The 15,436-nt window shown below is 50.9% G+C and overlaps 1 protein-coding gene across 2 annotated transcripts; it reads right to left on the bottom strand.

Annotated features, from left to right (window-relative positions):
- Positions 1-1,307: 1,307 nt before the first annotated feature.
- On the bottom strand, positions 1,308-7,646 carry IGBP1 (immunoglobulin binding protein 1). Of its 2 annotated transcripts, none has more exons than XM_050901669.1 (6): positions 7,456-7,646; positions 6,949-7,263; positions 4,375-4,570; positions 3,281-3,366; positions 2,121-2,233; positions 1,308-1,840 (listed from the first exon to the last, which is right to left on the bottom strand). In XM_050901669.1, the coding sequence occupies exons 1-6, from the start codon at positions 7,641-7,643 to the stop codon at positions 1,692-1,694; spliced, it is 1,047 nt and encodes a 348-aa protein (XP_050757626.1). In that variant the 5' UTR covers positions 7,644-7,646; the 3' UTR covers positions 1,308-1,691. The 2 variants fall into 2 exon arrangements, with proteins under 2 accessions (XP_050757626.1, XP_050757625.1); XM_050901668.1 differs by having other exon boundaries at positions 1,308-1,837; positions 7,456-7,643.
- Positions 7,647-15,436: the final 7,790 nt, after the last annotated feature.

Genomic DNA, 15,436 nt, shown 5'->3' with positions numbered 1-15,436 from the left:
AAAAATCTACAGCATCTGATTCACTAGAGCTACTTCTCAGGATCCACCTCTCCAGAAGTACTCGCTAAGAAGAGCCAGCTAACATCAAACGTAGGAAAGGGATAAATACACGTATAGGATTGCATGTGCCGTTAAAGTAAAAAACATGTTTCACAGGAGAGGTTTGGAACTCAGGTACCCACAACAACTCATCATCTCCTGTTGTAGATTGTAGGGACTCAGTATCTGGAAAAAAGGGCGCAACAGCATTCACAGAGGTAGATTAGTTAAGAGGAGCTGAGATCGCTACGTATAAAACATTTCAGCTCTCCTGCAGCCTAGCTGGCCCCTCAGGTGTGCCTGAATGATGCTAACAGGAAGGAAAAACCCCAAATTCTTTCAGAATCCCGCTGTCCCCAGAGGTAAGGGAGCACTCCGCCGATGAACCCGACCGCGCCAAATCAAAGACGGTGAATGCCTTGCGGCCTGCTCCAGGTAACACGCTGCCACGCGCGCAAGTACCAGTGATGCTTTGTTTGGTTTTTTTATCCCAACATTTGTAACAGGAACCAGTCACAGCTGCCAGCCCACACTGGGCGACTCCAGAGCTTCCAGCCATGAGTCCACACTTTCTTGCCCAGTAACGCGCCTGCTGCGTGCCGGGTCAGCGCCAGGTACGGCGGACCAGTCATGATGCCCTCTCTTCTCACTCAGTTCAGGATTAGTGCCAGCAGCTACTTAAACTACCTTCAGAGGAATCCAGAAAAGTTTTTCACCCCTTCAGGGTTATTCTCCAAGTAGATTTCAAAGCACACTGACGACCAGCGCACTGCTTCGCTTTTGAATACGGCACGGTTTGTCCCAGTGTTGGCCCCTGTAGGGCTCCACAAGAGGGTCCCGAGCGCGCACACGTTGTGCATTACATTACGTACGCTATAGCCACGCAGACCCCACATCACACTAAGCAAAAGAACAAACGTTTCTATTAAAGCATTCGTACTATGTGTAGTATCAGCACTTCAAGACATTGCCCTCGAAATACCTGATCTACTTAACACGAAAAATCCCAAACACTTCAGCCTGCCCGCTCAGGGAGGAACAGCGGGATGAGCCAGTGGAAAAGCCACCGCACACCTGGCTGCGTACAGCCCTCCCTGCCGAGGTGAACGCTGCACCGCAAGCCGGTGTGTTCAGAAGCCTCGGCCGAAAAAAACTGGCCACGTGACATTGCCTATTTCCCATCCCCAGCTCCCTTGGTTGCTGGGAACCAGCCTTACCTGCTCTGGAAGAGCCTAGGGCAAAGAGCAAGGGATTTTCACAGCAAGAACTAGGCAGCACAAGAGATTTTTATTTTGCTTAAAATATAGAGGAAAAAAATAAATACATCCACCCACAATACAAAGAGTAGTTTCCAAATTCATGTACTTTTCTTCCAAGGACTTCCTCTGACTGGGAGAACAGAGGCAGCCTGACCCCTCAGAAAGAGCTCCACCTGACAGGAGCTCTGCGGTATCACTGTACATGACCAGTGCGCTCAGTCTGACATTTAAGGTAAACCAAAGCAAACTGTCATGTTTACTCCTCTGACTCCGGTGCCTCCCAGAGAAGCCACGGATACCTCCACATATGTACAGTGTATTTACTCCTATATCTCCAGGACACAGGCAATTCTTACAGGATTTCCAGGCCCTGCTCCCTCTGCAGTGAGAGCATCAGCCCATGTTCTGCCGGTTGCCATAGCCTCTTGGGTGTGTATCTTTCCAGTCGTCCCAGTTCCGAGCTTTTTGAAGAGCTTCCTCGTCATCCTCCTCCTCTTTTTTCTCCTGCTGCTGCTTCTGCAACTCTTCATCAGTTATACCTGCTGAAGGTCAAGAACAGGAGTGAGGGGCAGTAAGACTGTGGAAGATCCCTAGTCAGGTTCTCCAAACAGAAGCCCTGCCAGGAGCCGGTCTAGACAGAAGGCAGGAATTGCCAAAGAGCAGTCTAGCAACCCAGTTATTCTCACAGCCTAATACTCTCTCACAGCTCTTACTCCTTCTCAGTCAGTGGGTGTTTTACGCCCTGAACACATCCCCGTTCACCCTCCCCCTCAAGAGACTCCCCAAATTCTCTATTCCAATCTTTGCTTTGCCACTCCGTACCTGGCGTTCTCTGAGGCGCGCTCTGAGCGGACACGACTCCTTGCCTTCTGCGCTGCTCATACCAGTCATCCACGGTCATAGTAGGCAGGCCGGGATATCCAGCACCAAACACTCTACGGGAAGAGACAGACAGTCCAAGAAGGCACTTTACATCGCTATGAATAGCAGAAACATAGACAACCACGTGCAGAACTACTCTGTAATCCAAGCTGTACTAACAATATAAGGCATGTTATCAAGGAGGGCTCAAGAACAAACGTATTTCTACAGCCTGGGCCTTCAGCAACAGACTTGCCAGTCACCTAGCCATAACGGCATTTAAAGAGTTCATCCTGCTAGTTTAGAGAGGTGAGGACTGTTCTAGTCCGAAGACCTTGAATCACTTCTCCAGCCCAAAGGAGAACACTCTGTGCTCACACAGCTTGCCAAGGAGGCCCCTGGGAACTGAATTAGGCACGGCTTGGCTACATAGATATATGGAAGGCTCAGGGCAAATAATGTCAAAAGCATGACAAGAAACCTGGTTTCTATCCCATTTTGTGCTTTAGCTGCCATATTCCTTGCAAGAATCTCATGGTGCCACAAAGTGTTAAGATCTTGATACCCTTGGGAAAGCCTTACTGTATTATTGTGACTGACGATTCTCTGGTAGGTATCACATCTTCCCAGCCCCTAAAATCACTTATCTGAATTCACTGAAATCTTCCAGAGTTTACATTAGATTAAGAGACCACATGTGCTTTTCACTGCTGGGCTCTTTATTTTAACAGTGAAAAACAATCTTGTTATATCACATATTGGTTAGAGGGGCAGATAAGCCTTGCCTCTCCACAGCTTACCAAACAGCAAGCACGTGGCCTATAAACTAACACAGTAATATCTGCTTTATATGATCTCCCCTTCTGCCATCCCAACGGGAGGAAACAGCATTAGCCAAGACACTGCAGCATGCTGGTAACAGAAGAAATCAGAGAAAGTTCAAGAAATGCATTAGACGTTCCCCCCGTCCCCTGCCCAGATGCACAACACGTGCCATCTTGATGCGACACGCTGCCTGAAGGTAACGACTGCTTTTCTGCATTTGAAAGAGTATCTTAGGCTTGACGTGAGAACAGAGCACTGCCTCATACTGTGTCTAAATAATCAGAAAAACAACTTACTTAGCCTGAGCAGCATCCCGGGTAAGAATGAAAGGTTTCAGTGGAGCCCTGACTTGCCGAGAAGTACCGTGTGGCGGTGCTGAAGACTGAAGATGCAAACAATAGTCACAAGATAATCGCGTACATAGGAATTCCCTTCTCCCCAAACAAGTTTTTAAAGGTCTTGTGGAAGAGAAATGCCTCTGCTGTCAGAGGAACATCCCAAGATGGAAAATTCAGGCCTTAATCCAGTTTAAATCATGAACTCCATCTGTGAGCTTCTACACATCACTTCTTTGTGCCTTTGTTACACCTGCTCTGATCAAAGCGGAAAGCTGACAGAGCTAAACCAGATCAGCTCAGCTCAAAGCATAAAATATAGCTTATTTTTCCCCGGGATTAAACTCAGTACATTCTGAAGCAAGTAGAGCTCGCCATTCCCGATGATATCACCCAGGGCACCACAGAAGAGCAGAGTTCTGCAATGCCAATAAGGAACTGCACAAACCAGCTGTGCCGACCAAGCTGGACTGCGGTCTATGTCAGCACATTATGACTTTTTATTTCTAGACAGATATTTCAGGTGAGTAACATAAAGCCCAGAAACACTATTCTACACAGGAATTGCAGGTCTATGAGAAGCTTTCATCATTCAGAATGGGCATTTCTTTCTGTAACATCTGGACACGTTGTAGACCAGAAGCGTAGGTTTGAAAGAAATCAGAAGAGTCTTCTTTTAATTTATAAATGTACTTACTTCTTTAGAGTTAAGGGTCTGGCAGAACCCAGCAAAGTGGAGAAAAGCCTTTGCGCGCAGACCGGTTCAGCTCGGATATTCAACGCTCTAGCATTTCACAAGCCATGACTGTCTAGAACATGTGGTAGCAGCGGACAGTGACTAATCCAAAAATCAGACCACTGCCCATCCAGAATTAAACCAAACCCCACCTGCTTGTGCTGCGATTGAGCTAAATTTCGATCGAGAATTCATAGAATAAAACTTACATAACTCTGCTACTGAATTCCTCTGGGGTTCATTTACCCACAACAGTGTCCATCATCAGGTCTAACTACCCACAGTCCACAGGACCTGCAGTTCAAGAGAGATCTCGTACCTGTTTCGCTGTACCTCTGCTCCTCAAGATGACCATTTCTTGGTCAATACTCTCAATTTCCTCCAGGCTGGTGTTGATCCATTTCTGGATTTGTAGGATGTAAAATTCCCGTATCTGATCCTCATCTGCTTGCCCGCTCTCCACAAAGGTTCTCATAGAGGCCAACCTGTTCTCCAGTTCCTTCTTCTGCTTATATCTGTCTCAAAGAGAACAAAATGAGATCATTAAATAACCTTTCTCTAGCCTAGCCCAGATACAGTGTTTTCTAAAACAAACCATTTCCTATTTCTTGAAATTCAATCAAATGTAGTTAGAGAGCTACCTCCTGCCCCAATCCCCTTTTAACTGCTCTTCGCAGAGGTGCCAGTTGCAGACCAGTGCTCATTAGGGTATGCAAATCCCAGATAGTCATAAAGCTCCTCACGCCTTTGACAAATTTCTTTGTGCGAGGTGGACGCACTCATTTAACAACTGAGTAAGAGTCCTGTAGAAGTAAAGCAGAGACTTACAGGAATGTACCTGTTAAGAAGAGGAGGAGCACTGGCAGCACCAGATCATACTGGTTGTCATTTACTGATGACCTCTAACGATGTGTAAGCAAGAGGCAAAACGCCAAGCAGGGGGATCCATCCCCCACCTCATCTGACTGACAACAGAAGGTTTTTGACAAATGAGAACTACAGAAATCAGAAGAGTTCCAATCTGCTTAAAAAAGGCTTTGAAAATGCACGGTTATATACATACATGCAGCACCAAAATCTTTTCCTCCCATCTTCCCCATCACTTCCATCTGTCAACTCAAATTTAGACATTATATAGGACCTTTACTACTCTTTGTAAGAGGTTTCACGTGATTTCATGTATTTAAAAAGAAAATTGTATACAAAAAGGGAGGTTGTGATGGTTTACTCTTGTAATTTAAGTATCTCCTGTCTGTTAAAAGCAGCTTTAAGAAGAAAGTTTAAATTTAGAGGCACCTCTCTCTCTTTTTTTCTTCCCCTAAAAGTTGAGCAATCCTTGAAAATTAAGCCTCCCAGGTAAAATTAGGCAAGCCTGGCAACATTTAAGTCCTGTTTTCTCCAGGAGATTAACTCATTGGCTCCTTCACTGAGAAAACCAATGTAATAGCTATTTTGAGTTGCTTCTATACGACACACAGATATCAAGAAGCCACTTACAAGGCCGATTCAAACACTTTTCCAATTTCTGTCTCAGGTGTTTTTGTGTGTGCGGGTTGTTTTTTAATATAATTTTGGCTTTCTAGATTTTTTGACCTTTTCAGGAATTAGTTATTAAAGGGGGGAACTACCCATATAATACACTTCCAGGCTAAATCCTTGTGTCCCACTTCCTTCAGTTACAGTGCCACCTGAAGAACGTACAGTAAGAACCAAGGATTAGAAACCTACGGGAGCTGAAAGAACAAGGAGCATACAAGAGTCATTCTAAAAAACCAAACCCATCCGCAAGCGCTCCACAAGAACCCCAAAAAATACATCTTAATCGGCTGAGCACCTGACTGCCCGGCCCTGTCCTGCAGGGAAGCAAAGCAAACCACTCCATTCCCGTTTGTCTTCACACTCTGCAGCGGGATAGGTTCTCTTCAGTTGGCCGCTGCAATCCCAACCTGCTCCCCAGGACGCCGGATCCCGTGCTCATTCAGAGCGCGAGGCTAAAGGCAGGTAGGATCAGACAGGTCTGGAGCCAGCGTGGTGATACAGGCCTTCTTAGGAAAGTTTTGTTCATGCAGTCTATGCATTTTACTGAAAGCAACGTCTCACAATTGCAACGTCTCACCCTGATCAAGTACTAACCTGCTTGTGACAGAACTCACAACGCAGGCACCTCCCGTTTGTCTTCAAGCGGAGGGTACAGGCAAACACAAGCCCTCAGCGAGAGGGGAGTTCACGCGTAACCAAAGCCCTACCCGCAGCGCCGACAAAACTCACTCGCACTCGGGAGGTGATGCGCAGCTCTGAGACTGCTGACAAGCAGCCCGTGCTGAAAAGGCTTCGCTGCGCTGACTCTAAAGGTCCTGATGTATTCTAGTATCCCAAACCCATCTCAGCTAGGTTACTCTCTAGAATGTAAATCATATTTTTGTATTCCTGCAATTTAAACAGCTCCCCAGCCCAGCCTGGGCCTTTCAGTGCTACCACAATAAGCAACAACTTGATTGTCAAAATCCCCAACTAAAGCATGACAAAGAGGCATCAACCACCTCTTTTTTAAAGATCTAATAAGCACGCTAGTAGGTAACTTCCAACGTGGGTGGCTTTATGCTGTTAGCGGTGATTAAAGAACTAATCCTAAGAACTTTTGTGCAGTTCTTCTTCAAAGACTGGAAACTAAAGACATAAATGCATCTCTCCAGTCTGTGCACAATCCAACACCATTAAGTAACATGCGGTGCATATCTTCAAATGAATGTTTAATGATCAAAGTATTCCAGTATCAAGGGAACCAGCTCTTTCCTGACAGTCCTTCTCTGTACAATCTCGCTCTGCCTGAGGCTCTCTCCTGCTCCTAAACCGATTCCCAAAAGCCTTTAAACACCGCAAAGCAAGAGCCTACCTTTCGATTTTGGCTTGCCTACTCGACGCCATGGCCACCAGGCTGGGCTGGGCAGCAGCGGGGCCCCCCGGGGACGGGCTCTCGGCGTTTTCCTCTCCCGGGGGGCTGGCGGCAGCAGCCGGGGGCAGGTGGAAGCTGCCCAGCCCGTAACTCCTGCAGACCTTGAGGAAGCGCCAGAAGTGGGCCCGAGCGCTCTCCAGGTGCTCCAGTCTCCTGCTCAGGTCGACCTGCTTCAGCGTCAGGGCCCCCAGCAAGGCGGGCAGCAGCAGGTACTTCAGGTCGGCCGAGGCGATCTCCTCCAGCTCCTCGTTCTCGCTGCAAGGGGAGAGACGAGCCTTCCCGTGCCTGCTCCACTCCACCCGGGCCCGGCCATGCCCAGCCCGCTCCGCGGCGGCCCGTGAGGAGGCGGCGGAAGGCTTGGAGGACCCTCGCACGGCCTCGCTAGATCCCCCCGGGCCCAGGCCTAGGCCCCACCGCCGGCCCGGCCCGGCCCTCCCCTCCGCTCACCTGAACAGGTCCAGCTGCGCCACCATGGCGGCCGCCCGCTGCAGGGCGTCCAGCCCCTGCCGCACCTTATCCTGCACGGCCGGGGCCCCCGAAGACGGCTCGGCGCCGGTCTCCACCTCCTCCCAGAGCCGCCGGCCCGCCGCCAGCAGCTCCGCCAGCCGCGGCCCCGCACCGGCCCCCTCCGCCATGCTGGGCCGGAAAAGCAGCGCCGCTGAACCGCTTCCGGGGCGGCCGCGAGCGACCCCGCCCCTCCCTCCCTCCCGCCATCTTGGTGAGGGCAGAACGGGGCCGCCCGAACGAGAGCGGCCGCCATTTTGGTAGGGGCGGGCCGGAGGCTAGGGCCTGGCGAGGCGGCGGCGACGGCGGCGGTGGGTCCGCCCGGTTCGGGGCTCGGTCCTCGGCGCCGGGCAGCGGCCGGGGACCCCCGCGGCGGGGGCGGTGGGCAGGTAGCCTCGCCCGTACGAGGCTCGGCGGGGCCGTGGGCCCTCACACGCGTCCAGTGCTCCCGACGTTTGTCCTGCTGGTTCCTGCCTGACGCACGGGCCTGCCCACACCCTGCCAGGGAGCTCCTGGGGAAGGTGTGCTGGTGATGTGGTCCGATAAACAAGCGAAAATGAGGATAATGAGATAAATTGACAGAAAGCATGCACCTTCCCCTTCTAGAAAAGGGAGCGAGAGGGGTGAGGGGGGCACAACGGCACTGAAATGGCTCCGGAGCCGTAAGCTGTCGGTACGGCCAGTGCTGCTCTGATGAGCCCGGCCGCAGCTCAGCTAACGAGCCGCTCTGCACCGGCACCCCGTGCTGGCATCTCTGCAGGGTGCTCGGCCCCTGCCCCGGGTGTGCTTCGTCCGTGGGGCTGCACCAGAGGGAGCGGGGCCACGCAGGCAGCACCCCGGGGCCGTCGCAGGCAGACGTGGAGGTCAGGAAGGCAGCGTGTCCTGCCCCGGGTGCTAGGGCAGATCCTCAGTCTGGGACGGCAGGTGACACGCAGGGAGCCGTGGGAGAGCCCGGGTGACTTTAAGCCTTAGGACACCAGCTGGGTTCAGTACGGGCTTGTGCTGTCCAGGGCTATCGCTGGGACCTAAATGTGGCAGAGGATCCCGGCAGCACACAATGCACAGCGTGAACGATCAGTAGCGTAGTGCCACGTTTTGATTTTTTAAGCACAGCACCTTCCATTTCTTCTCTCTCTATTCTTTTTATAACAAAAGTAAGATAAGGAGCCTTTCTCATGTCTTCCTTATTTAGCTCCCAAGTCCCTTCTTACAATATCTCTGAAATTTAAGGAGGCATAAGGCAGGTAAGGCTTAAAGCTGGGCTTTTAGGAACTGATGTTGGTCCCTTAGAAACACAGGTAATAGACCTAGACGTGAGAAATGTATGTGGTGTAATAATAATTCAGGGCCGGCTGGAAGCACTCAGCCTCCAAGAATGAGTCAGTTTACGATTTACTCTGTTTGTTTTCTTCGTACCTACACGAGATAGCTCGATAAAAAGTTACTCATAAAAACCAGAAGAGCTGTGGGTTTAGGTTCCCGTTCGCTGTGCCCCGGGTACCCCCCAGTGGTGTCACTCTCCTGTCACCCTCCCTCCGTGTGACCGCTTTGCTCAGGCTGCAAAGGCAGGCGCCGGTAGCGTGAGGTATGTCAAGAGCTGACTGCCTCATTCTGTGGTGTTTCTCCACACCAGGCAGGAGGTGAAGAGCAACGCTGTGTCCGGCGGCAGCGGGAAAATTAATTAGTATAATGACTGGAAGTGGAACGGGGCCAGGAATCTACGGCCATTTGTTCTTCGCTAGCAGAAGATGCTTTGGCATCTCCAACGATTACAACCAGTTCCCTTTCATCAGAGCAATACCACTCTCAATACAGCGTCTTCCCCCGTTGTATGTATTAGTTAAAAGCTACAGTAAACATATCACATCGTCACCCCCTGTAACCGCTAAGATTCACCATTCCAGCAGCACTTTTAAGGACCAGAGCAAAAGAGACTGCTGGAGTGAACTCCTCAGGTGCATTACCCTTTGTGTTACCCAGAGACTCTCGGAGCAGTTCACAGATCACCTTTCTATAGGATATCTCTGTTTAATCTTTAACAAACATCTCCTCAGGGCATTCCCCTTGGAGGCCTTCACCTTTCAGAGCAAGCCAGGCAGGCTCATAGGCTTGCTCTCCGAGTAATTGTAAATGGGCTGCTGGTGGAGCACGGGGGCTCAGCCCGCCTCTCCTCCCCTTAAAACTGGGGAGGTGGGAGAGGCAGTTTTGAGCCAGATTGTCAGAGGCAGCACAGGACAGGCCTTGAGCAGCACATTATCCCGGCTCGCCAGGCAAGCTAGACCAAGAGAATAGGCAATCGGTGTGAGGCCCCGCTTCCTTTGAGATGGAGAAGGCTTTGCCTCTAAGAGCCAAGTGAGTTAGCTGGTTGGAAGCTCTTGAATCTCCTTGCTAGAAGTTAATCAGCCCTGTTTTTAATCTGCTGCCCCAACTGGTCAAGAATAGGTGTAATTTACACCGTGGGAGCATGAAATCAGTAAGGGTTAGTGACCAGAATCACCCACAGTCTGCTCTTCAGCTCCGGCGTAGCAAACTGCACGTACCCGCACATGTTGTTCTCCTCCTGCCTGAGGTCCGCCTGGCAGGACATGGTTTTTTGAGCTGCCCCTTCTAATTACAGAGCTAGTGTTCTCAACACAAGGAAAAAATAAGTGATTCTTTGGAAGGCATAATTACCCAGGAAGTCCCTGTTCACACCACAAAGAGCCTCAAGCTGGAGGCTACAGGAATAGTAGCTGTGATTAGTCCCACTGCATGGGAAAAGGGGCAGTTCCCGGAGATTTGGCAAGCCAGGGGTCGGTCTCTCCCACTCCCCAGTTCTGCCAGATGTCTCCGTGCGGCAAGTTTTCAGCATAAAGTCAATGTCTAGGGATCAGCCTCAGCTTCTGGAGGGTTCTTACGTTTCCACTTCCAGACATGAAACGTGCCCACATGCTTTCCACTATACAGGCAGTAAAACCTACTGCCACGGTGTATTGCATTTAACACACATGTGTAGAACATCTGGCCATGCACATCCAGAAGGCCTGTCCGGTGCTTCCCAGGAGCTCCAGCACGTTACACGTACATCCAGTCTTCCTGCAAGGTGTTAGAGCTTCTGCATGTTGTCCTACAGCACACGAGTGCTGCTCCAGCCAGACGGAAGCATGCCTGGAAATTCCTTACTCCACCACACAGCACATGCACAGTGGTCACGGCTGACATATACGCAAGCTGAGAAAGTCCTCAAAATCTGTACGGCCCCAGTTCTGGGCTGGTGGGAGGATGCTCCTGGAAAAGCCCAGTTGGATGGCAGCCCCAGGGTGGCTCACGGGCCCACGTCAGCTTCTGCTCTGGAGAGGAGACTGTTCTGCAGCTCTCTCCCTGCTTTAACTCGCTTTCTGACGGACCTTGGAGGCAGTGTCCCCAGGGATGCACAAAGGGAAGGTGCTACTATTTAGTGATTCAACAAGGTGGCCATGGCACCTTCTCTGCACTGGCAGAAGGGCGATTTGAAAAGTCCACCGTGAGCAGCCTCTAGGATGCTGCCCGCACTGAACGTGGATGAGTTTAAGCAAGCGAGAGGGAGAACTAGGGGCTGGTGAAGGGAGACCGGGGTGCTCAGAAGCGCAGCCACCCCGGCTCCTCCTGGCCCCCGTGGACGTGACGGGGATACCACAAACCTGCAGTATCTGGGACTTTTCCACTCTGATCGAGCAACTTGCTGAAATGCAGGGTTCAGAGCTGGAAGGGGTGCCAGCTTGCCCAGCCTAGGAGAAGGGATGGAGGTCTGCTTCCCCTCTGAACCTCGCACAGCCATTGCCGCAACTGTCCTGCAAGCTGTGCCCAAGGGCCCTCAGCCTGCAGCCTAGTTCCCCCTCTGGTCTTATGGCTGTTACTCACCTATGTTGTTTTGTCCCCATCCCTCAGCTGAACATCCCCATAAGGACAATCCCTATTATTATTTGTCATCCTCGGGGCATCATGATATTGCTGAACACCCCAGAAATAAAGGAGAACAGAGATGCAAGGGTTTTTCCTTAAATACAAGCGTTTACTCATGTTTGTGTCTTGCGGCATGATAGTGTAGACACCAACCATCCCAAAGGTCAAAGCAACATCCCCCAAATATTTACAGCAGTACAGATGTTGATCAACAGCTGAGCCCCCAGACAGCGGCCCCATCCCGTGCCTTCTCCTTCTTCTGCCTCAGCTTTCTCTGTGAAGAGCACAAGCAAAAAGCAGGTGGAGGTCCTGAGCCACGGTCCAGTCCGAGCTGCAATCCAGGGCTGTAGGGAAAAAATATCCCGCCATGTTCTTGAACACAGAGTCATTCTTCTTCCAAAATGCTTACTTGATTACCAACAGCTTGTTGCCCTTGCTCAGATTATCCTCCTGGAATAAGTTATGCAGCATCCCTCAATGAATAAAGACATAAAAGGAAAAAAACCCAAACCAATGCTTTAGCAGGAAAGTCAAAATAGTCCATGAAAATCGCTCGCCTTTCTCCAGACTTCATTGTCTGCACAAGTCTAACCAGCAGGGAATGATCACATTCGTACCAGCGTTACTCCTTTCAAACCCAAATTAAAAGTCAAGCGGTAACCGAGAGGAGGCTTTTCAGAGCAAATCCTTTGCCTGGTGCTCACCACATTTCATGGAGAGGGATGGTTTTCGTCTATACACAAGCCATTTTCAGAGCCATCTCTCCCATGTCAGTTCACAGCACCAGAAAGTGACCGCCTTCTGCCGTGGCCGTGGAGAATTCAGCTCTGGGGAGTCTCATTTCCAGAGAGACAGATAAACAAAAAGCCACAAGACATCGGGAAAAATGGCTAATGACAGGAAAGTCAAAGAGGTAGATCCGTCACATTAGCAGCGAGCCCGGCGAGGGTTCGTGAAGCAGAAGGTAATGACAGCAGCCTACCACAGTCTGGAGAGGACCGATTGTGAAAGCAGGGCAAAAGAAACGCATGAGGAAGTGTCTGAAGGGCTGCAAAGCCACAACTGTTACAGAGATGCTCTCGGTTTCAGGAACACTGCTACCGTCCTTGCCCAGGTTTATTCAGGTCCTGAAGGGCTGTCTGCCAGAGCTGGAGGTGTTTGGGGTGGAAGCAAAGGTGTAGACGGTTAGAGAAGAGCCTTCTTGCACCGATTTCTCTGGCAGAGTGTTGCACTGACTGGCGCTGGAAGCCACTGGAGGGTGATATCAGGGTCCAAGTTTTCTCATCTTTTTACCTCAGAGGGAGCTTGTGCTAGCCCGGGCTGGGGGAAGGGGCCCCGTGTTCCCCTGGCATCTTCCTGCTGGCTTTTCTGTCCAAGCAGGGTTAGAGAGAGAAAATGCATCCAGTCAGATGGATCCTCTCAACCCTTGGGGCCAAGCGCAGGGTTTATTCCCTCTGGATCCATCGTCTGATGCTGACTGCCTTGCTCTGGCTCTCGGTCCCTAGGAGACTCCTCCAGCCCAGCAGATCTCACAAGCCTGGTCAGTTCAGATCACAACGCCTCCCACTCAGAGCATTGTCACTCAACTGTCACCTCCCCACCACCGTCCTTCCTGCCAGCCTGACCCTTTGCACCCTTCGACTAATGACAGCGCTTTCCGATTTCCCGCAGGACACAAACGGAGCCCAAGCTCCTCGCTGCTGATGGAGCCCTCCAGTCCTTTCCCGGCTCTTCCCTGTTGGGCTTGCCGTCAAGAAGCAAGGAGCAAGAGGAGGAGAAGACTCTGCATATTCAGCACTTGACCCTGCCTTTTCCCAGGCAGAAATTCAAATGGGATCTCTCTAGGAGGGGATCACGACATCTCCCCGGGGCATTCCTAGCTATTGTGGCTCCTCTCTCCTCTACCCCAGGCTATGTGTGTTTGTAGTTACCAAATGCAAATCACATTTCCCACCCTCCTGGCTGAATCTCTCACTCCACAAGATCCTTCCCCTGTTTTTTTTTTTCTCACCAGCTCGTTTTGCAATGCTCTGCGGAGTTCACAGCCCCTCCCGGTTTCACCTCCCTCTGATCTGGTGATGCACAGCGAGGTGGCTATAGGGAAGGTATTTAAGCAATCCTCCTAATTAAGTACCTGCATCACCTCTCGGCTCAGCCTGGCTCTGGACACAGAAACTGCAGCTATTTTGCAGCCTGGCAGCTGAAGACTCCCTTTTCTGAGGAATGCCGGTGACTAACCCCTAATTGCATTTTAAAAGAAAAACTCGAGATAGCTTTTTGGCCTTGGGCAGCTGTGACGGAAGCCTTGCAGCTGTGGCTTTACTGTCGCTCTGGGACGGCTAGATGTCAGCAGCCAGATCAAGTCAATGGCACATTAACAACTGATAATGATAGTTAACTCACTTGGTTAACTATGTGAGCATACGCTTCACCCCTGAGCATTTCAACTTCCAGCTCCCAGGCTTGTCTCAAGCCACCTTTGACTCTCGGCTCTTATTCACTGTTAATACAGAAACCTGGAGCACATTAAGTGGAGGGGACGGTTTACAATAAAAGCTCATGAATTGATTCCGTGACCCAGCAGAGGCTATTAAAAATGATTGAATGAATATGGAAATGAGTAATCGTACAGCTGGACTCGGGGCTGAACGTGGCCAACTCCATTCAATGCAAACCACAAATAAACCAAGGCGCACGCAAAGCCGCCGGGGTCTCTAGGTCATGGTCTGAGCTGCGGGAAATTGCCCTAGGATTTCCGTCATGTTTACCTGTCCTCCTTGCGCTGTCGATTCTCCTCAGCACCTGTGTGTTTAGACTCATCCGTTCTCTCCAAAGACTGCATGAACAGGAATCTTTTATCCCATGAAAGCGCTTGGCCAGATTCCTCGCTAGGGGAAATGGAAGGCCATCAGAGCCTCCATCCCTGGCTCCTGACTCCTTGCTGTTCACACACGCATGCTTGGCTAGTCCAGCCCACATTCACAAGGATCAGAAAATAATCCCGGACTACCTCGGTTTCCAGCCACCAGTGCTGAATCCCAGGAAGCCGGATTCCTTGCTAGCTGGTCAGAGACCTGAGGAAGTGGGCGACAGAAACCTTCCAGCAGGTTTTCTATATGTGCACGGTAGCTGAGGCTGACAGAGCTCTGTAATTAAAGGCAAACCTGGGCCAATGAGCAGCAGAAAGGGTTAAAACTGAACTGGTTCCCCGCTGTGTGTAAGGGTACTGACACGGGGCTTTATGCTCTCCTTACAGCCTCGCTTTCTCCATGGCCAGCTGAGAAGGGGATGGAGGAAGGAGGTTGTCCTAGGAAACATGCCACAGAGAGGTATGATATAATACATTTATTTAAAAAATGCACACCAGAATCCCACTTACATTAAGTATAGAGAATAAAGGTTCATTCTTATTTCCCTAGGGCCCTGGAGTCGTGTCCTCTCTCCAGGCCAGAGTGCCAGCACACCTGGTATTAAGGGGTGGAAGGAGTGGGCTGAAGACCTTAGTGGTCTAAAAGAAGGGGCAGGAAGGACAAGCCACGAGTATGCCATGCCTTGAGTGGGCTTCCACCTCCAACACAAGCCCAGAGGGCAGAAGCTACAGTGCTGCCATGGCTGCCTTCTTAATACAAGGCTGCTAGGTGCAGTTTTGCCATGCTGCCCTGCTTCAGCAGCCTCCGGACCGCTCCTGTCCCTAGGTCTGGCTGCCATCATCAGTCATCACTGAGAGCAGCGGCAATCTCCATGCAGGTCGTGGGGAGGATGGATGAGTTCTGTCTCCCGGAGCAATAACTGGTTCTGCCTGTGTCCAAGCCTGGTCTTCATTTCAGATGCTGCAAAGGGCACTGGACCAGTATTTGCCCCTGAGGAGGAACATTCAGTGGTGTTGGGTGAGCCCACAGCAGAAACCTGTCCCCAAAGGAGCTGCCCATGACCCCCTCACCCGAAGCAGCTTTCTTCCCCTGCAGCCTTCTCCCAACGGACAACTCTCTACCCCCCTTCCCAT

This window comes from Gymnogyps californianus, chromosome 9 (genome assembly GCF_018139145.2).
Source record: "Gymnogyps californianus isolate 813 chromosome 9, ASM1813914v2, whole genome shotgun sequence".
NCBI classification, from domain to species: Eukaryota; Metazoa; Chordata; class Aves; order Accipitriformes; family Cathartidae; genus Gymnogyps; species Gymnogyps californianus.
Note: the sequence above shows the minus strand (reverse complement) of the source record. Positions and strands in the feature narration are given on the sequence as shown.